Source organism: Nelumbo nucifera, chromosome 1 (genome assembly GCF_055504915.1).
Source record: "Nelumbo nucifera cultivar China Antique chromosome 1, China Antique-T2T, whole genome shotgun sequence".
Lineage (NCBI taxonomy): Eukaryota > Viridiplantae > Streptophyta > Magnoliopsida > Proteales > Nelumbonaceae > Nelumbo > Nelumbo nucifera.
Window position 1 is genome coordinate 191,496,071 of NC_142649.1, and position 4,782 is coordinate 191,500,852.

At 39.1% G+C, this 4,782-nt stretch overlaps 1 protein-coding gene across 1 annotated transcript; it reads right to left on the reverse strand.

Moving 5' to 3' along the window:
• Positions 1 to 2,106: 2,106 nt before the first annotated feature.
• Positions 2,107 to 3,828, reverse strand: LOC104590993 (uncharacterized). The gene is made up of 3 exons (XM_088900415.1): positions 3,675 to 3,828; positions 2,327 to 3,295; positions 2,107 to 2,210 (listed from the first exon to the last, which is right to left on the reverse strand). The coding sequence occupies exons 1-3, from the start codon at positions 3,826 to 3,828 to the stop codon at positions 2,107 to 2,109; spliced, it is 1,227 nt and encodes a 408-aa protein (XP_088756541.1).
• Positions 3,829 to 4,782: the final 954 nt, after the last annotated feature.

Here is a 4,782-nt window from a genome sequence, read left to right on the forward strand (position 1 = left end):
AGAAGAGGATGAAAGGGTAGTCGCAGCCCCGCAGCAAGCTGTTCCCGGAAAATCACGATCTCATTAGGACCGTGTTCCCAAGGGAAGCTGTCCGTAGGGATGAAGTAACCGTGCTCCCCAGGCAAGTCGTAGTAGTCTATGAGGGATTGAAGTCCCTCAGGCGTCATAGTCGAAGGGCCGAACTGATCTACAACCCGGCCACGACGGGAGGTGGACGCCGACCTACCCGAAGCACCCCGGGCTGTAGGCCCGACCCCTTCCTTAGGACATACATCGGGCTCACTTGAACTACCGGGGGACGCAAACTGGTTCGTAGAACCTACATCAGACCCGCTTGAACAGTCTGAACCCTCCAAACTAGACATCGGGAAACGGAACGGGATTCCAAAAGCACTCACCCGGGAAGAAGACTGAAGCAGACCATGAAAGCTCGAACAAGCAAGGAACCTGGGATGCAAGCTGGAAAGCCTGGACGCGAACTTAGGCGCGAGCTCAAGATGTATAACAGTAGCAAGGACGCCCCCCCCCCGTGCGCTATTTATATCCACAGCGGCCAGAAAGCGACGGCCCAGATCGAAGCCAATCCAACGGCCCACAGCCGCGCTAAATCGCATGTCTTCCGAGACCAATCAACGCACGTCTTTCCGAAACTGACGGAGCGTCGTGCACGTACTGTCAGAGGACGGGTGTCAGCACGCACCTTCTCGAAACTGACGGGGTGTCGGCGCACGTCTCCTCGCAATAAAAGCGTCTACAGCCCAACTCTCGAACGACTGCCGTCATGTCTCCCAAATGCGCGCCCTTTTTTGAAAGTCAAATTAAATCGAGCGCCCTCAGCACAGACCAAAACCCTCCTGCTACCTTACGAACTCCCCACACCAAGACAAGACCCTTGTCGCAGGGAGTGGGGGCAATTTATGAAGGGAAATTTGGCCCGACCTCGCAATCGCCCGACACGTGGCAAAGGCAAGCAACTCGGGACAGTAGAGCGCCCGAAGCGAACATCGGAAGCAAGTCCAAGCTCACTACCGAGCTCCCTACCAAGAGTCCGAGCTCCCTACTAGGAGCCCGAGCTCCCTGTTAAGAGCGAGCTCCCTGTTCTGAGCTCCCTAAATAAGAACCCGAGCTCCCTACTGGGAGCCCGAGCTCCCTACTGAGTCCGAGCTCCCTATTAAGAGCAAGCTCCCTACTGGGAGTCCGAGCTCCCTATTAAGAGCGAGCTCCCTACTAAGAACCCGAGCTCCTTGCAAGGAGCACGAACTATACTGGGCCCCAAGCCTCACAAAGCTGACCTGAGCTGGCCCATGGCAGCTCGAAACACTCCAAACCGAACTCAAGACACCTCGCTCGCCACTCCAACACTTCACTTCCGAAACACCAGGCTGACCAAACGTACCCGACACCAAGGACGTCCGTATCCAAGGGCGACGCACCTGACTGATTTGGGATCTGACGCTTGATAGCCGCACTTCAAACGGCTTCCTGCTACTGCCACCTGCAACCGTCGTCACTAGCCGCAGAGACGGCTCCGACAAAAGGGGCAGTGGTGGTTCTGTCCGGCCAGAGGAAATGACATCCGAACTGGCAGGAGTTCAGAAGTAATCATGCCCGATCTGACGGAAGCCTGGAAGTGAGTGCGCGAGGTGGTTATAAAAGGCTCCTACCCCCCAGGAACGAGGTATGCTAACTTTTGCGCTATCTGGTCTATCTTGCCTTTGAAAGACTCTAACTTGAGCTTCGGAGCCCTTACGCCAGGTTCTCCCCGGAGCTTCTCTTCTCCTTCCGTTTCAGGTCCCTGCCACTCAGTTCAGAGGCAAGATCGTTGACAGCTAAGATCGGCCGGATTATGCATCATCAATTAGCTTAAACAAAAATCCAGCAAAACCATCTAAGCATTTCAAACAAAAAGGTCAAAAAAAGATCACAAATGCTTGTTCTTGTTTTAACGGCCATAGGATTTGCAAAGCCACTTAATGCTTCACATAATATTTTTTCCTAAAATGAAAAACAAATATTAGTATCATATTATCAAAATATTTTTATTATATAATATATCAACTTACACAATTACACTTTACCTCTTGTAAGGCAATGGCAGCTCTGGTTTCATCTAGCTCTAGCCTTGTAATGACTTTTTTTCAAAGATGACAATAAATCTTCATTCACAATAAGATCATGATCATATTGAAAAACTGGATTTAAATAATATGCTGAAATTTAAGAAAAAAAAATATTGTTAATTGACATCTTAAAAACTCATTTAACATTTAGCATAAAATATAAAATATTAGAAATTAATGATATAATTAAATAGAGTAAAAAATACCTGCTTTATGCAAATGCTGAACGAGCTGTGCATTCCATCTCTTGTTTATAATGTACAGAATATGTTTATTTGAATTTGGAAATTTATCTTCAATCATCTTCTTCACTCTATGCATTGCCTCATATATAATTCCCATTGTTGTTCTTTTTTCACCATCAACAATTCGAAGCATTTTTACAAGGGGCTCAGTCATCAAAGCATATTGTTGAACTAATTTCCAAAAGTTGTTGTCATTGATAATTTTCTTAACTTCTTCTCCCCTTTTTGTTCTTGCTTGTGGTAGTGATTTCCATTCATCTGCGTCAATCATACGTCTCAATGCTGTATTTTGAGAATTTAAACTTTTAAGAGCAATATAATGAGTAGCAAAGCGAGTTGGCCCTAGACGTATTAACTCTCTATTATTTGTGAAGCTCCTCATCAAGTTGAGAACAATTGAGTAATTATAAATGAAATTGGTAATTGTTTTTCCCCTTTCAATCACTCTGGACACCATAGAAAGTTTAGCAATGTCTTCTAACATTAAATCAAGGCAATGAGCTGGATACGGTGTCCAATACAAGTGCTTTCTTTTTCGTTTTAACATTCTGCCAGCTGCTTTATAAGCACTTCCATTATCAGTCACAACTTGTACAACATTTTCTGCACCAACTTCATCAACCACTGCATTCATCAAACTAAACAAATACCATGCATTATGTCGATCACTAGATGCATTAATAGATTTATGAAACATTGTTTGCCCATTACAATACACCATAAAATTGATGATCGACAATCTAGTTAGTCTTGTCCAACCATCACATATAATAGTGAGCCTATATAATTTAGCTTTTTTGAAATGTCTTTTCAACTCTTCAACTTCCTCATCTAAGAACCTCCCCATAATTTCATAAGGTGTAAGCCCCCGTACACCTTTTCTTGCTTTCGCAATTTCATCTATCATGATTTTATAATATGGAGAGGTTGCTGCATTTGCAGGGATATGATTGTATAGAAAAAACTTTGAAATAGCTCTTCTAACATCATTTCTAGATCCATGGTCATAACACTCCTTAATTTTTTTTTTTTTTTTTTTGCCCAGCATCTCTGTCTCTATACAAAAATATGTCAATCTCTTCTATATTAGGAGTGTCACTTTTTGAGGATTTTTTGGACTAAGAGGGCTTAAATATGTTAAATTCTTCTTTTCAACTCTTTGCTCGAAAGATACTATTCTTGCTTTTAAATAATTGTGGTTGTGAAGACTCCCCCTCTTGGTGTTGTGATTCTCTAAATTGGGGCCTAATACTATGGAATCTTTGTAGTTGTTCTTGTTCCCATTGAGAAGCTCGTGATGCATGTCTACCCATATTGAATGCCCTTTGCTCTGTATCATCATCATCATCAATGTTAACATATTCAGACATTTCTTCATCATCATCATCTTTTTCTTCTTCCTCATCCCCATCATCCCTCCTAGCCAAGTGATGTTTAAGATGTGTTACACCACCGCCTTTCATAATCTACCCACAAAATATACATCTGGTATGGAGTCTATTATTATTTACTTTACTACCATATCTCCATCCAATATCTGGTTCTTCTTCCGTACCATGTCAAATACTCGGTAGAGAACACTTTATTCAATATAAATGTTATATTTATTCATGATCCGCATTTCCAAATTACTATTCAAATTTAAATAAAAAAACAAATGATCTATGGAAATGTTAAATTATCCATATATTAAGAATATATTCAATGTTTATGAAAGAATTACAATAAAAGATAAATAATTAATATTCAGTTTTAATTTTAAAACTGATATATCAGCCATATATTAAGAATATATTCAGTCCTTAGGGCCATATCATAACAAAATATAATTAATTATTATTTACTTTTAATTCTAAAAATTACAAAAGAAAATTCAAAAAAAATCATATTTGAATGATAAATGCCAAATGATTAATGAATATGATAGGTCCACCATATATTAAGAATATATTCAGTCCTTAAGGCTATATGTATATCATAACAAAATATAATTAAATATTATTTATCTTTAATTCTGAAAATTATAAAAAAAATTCAAAAACATCATATTTGAATGATAAATGTCAAATAATCTGTGTATATGATAGATCAGCCATATATTAAGAATATGTTCAGTGTTTATGGACAAATCATGTTAAAAAATAATCAATTAATATTTATTTTTAATCCTGAAAATTACAAAAAAAATTCAAAAAATCATATTTGAATGATCAATAATCTATAGATATGATAGATCAGCCATATATTAAGAATATGTTTAGTGTTTATGGACAAATCATAATTCTGAAAATTACAAAATAAAATTCAAAAAATCATATTTGAATGATAAATGTCAAATAATACATGGATATGATAGATCAGCCATATATTAAGAATATATTTAATTTTTATAGACAAATCATATTAAAAAATAATTA

What these genes read in the sequence shown, in the direction of transcription:
- LOC104590993 (XM_088900415.1), bottom strand. Translation starts at nt 3,828, where the DNA reads ATGAAAGGCGGTGGTGTAACACATCTTAAACATCACTTGGCTAGGAGG. An exon ending in GCAAAGGGCATTCAATATGG is followed by an intron (nt 3,296 to 3,674) that starts GTAGACATGCAT and finishes CTGCAAATGCAG; the next exon opens with CAACCTCTCCATATTATAAA. An exon ending in TCAGCATTTGCATAAAGCAG is followed by an intron (nt 2,211 to 2,326) that starts GTATTTTTTACT and finishes CTTAAATTTCAG; the next exon opens with CATATTATTTAAATCCAGTT.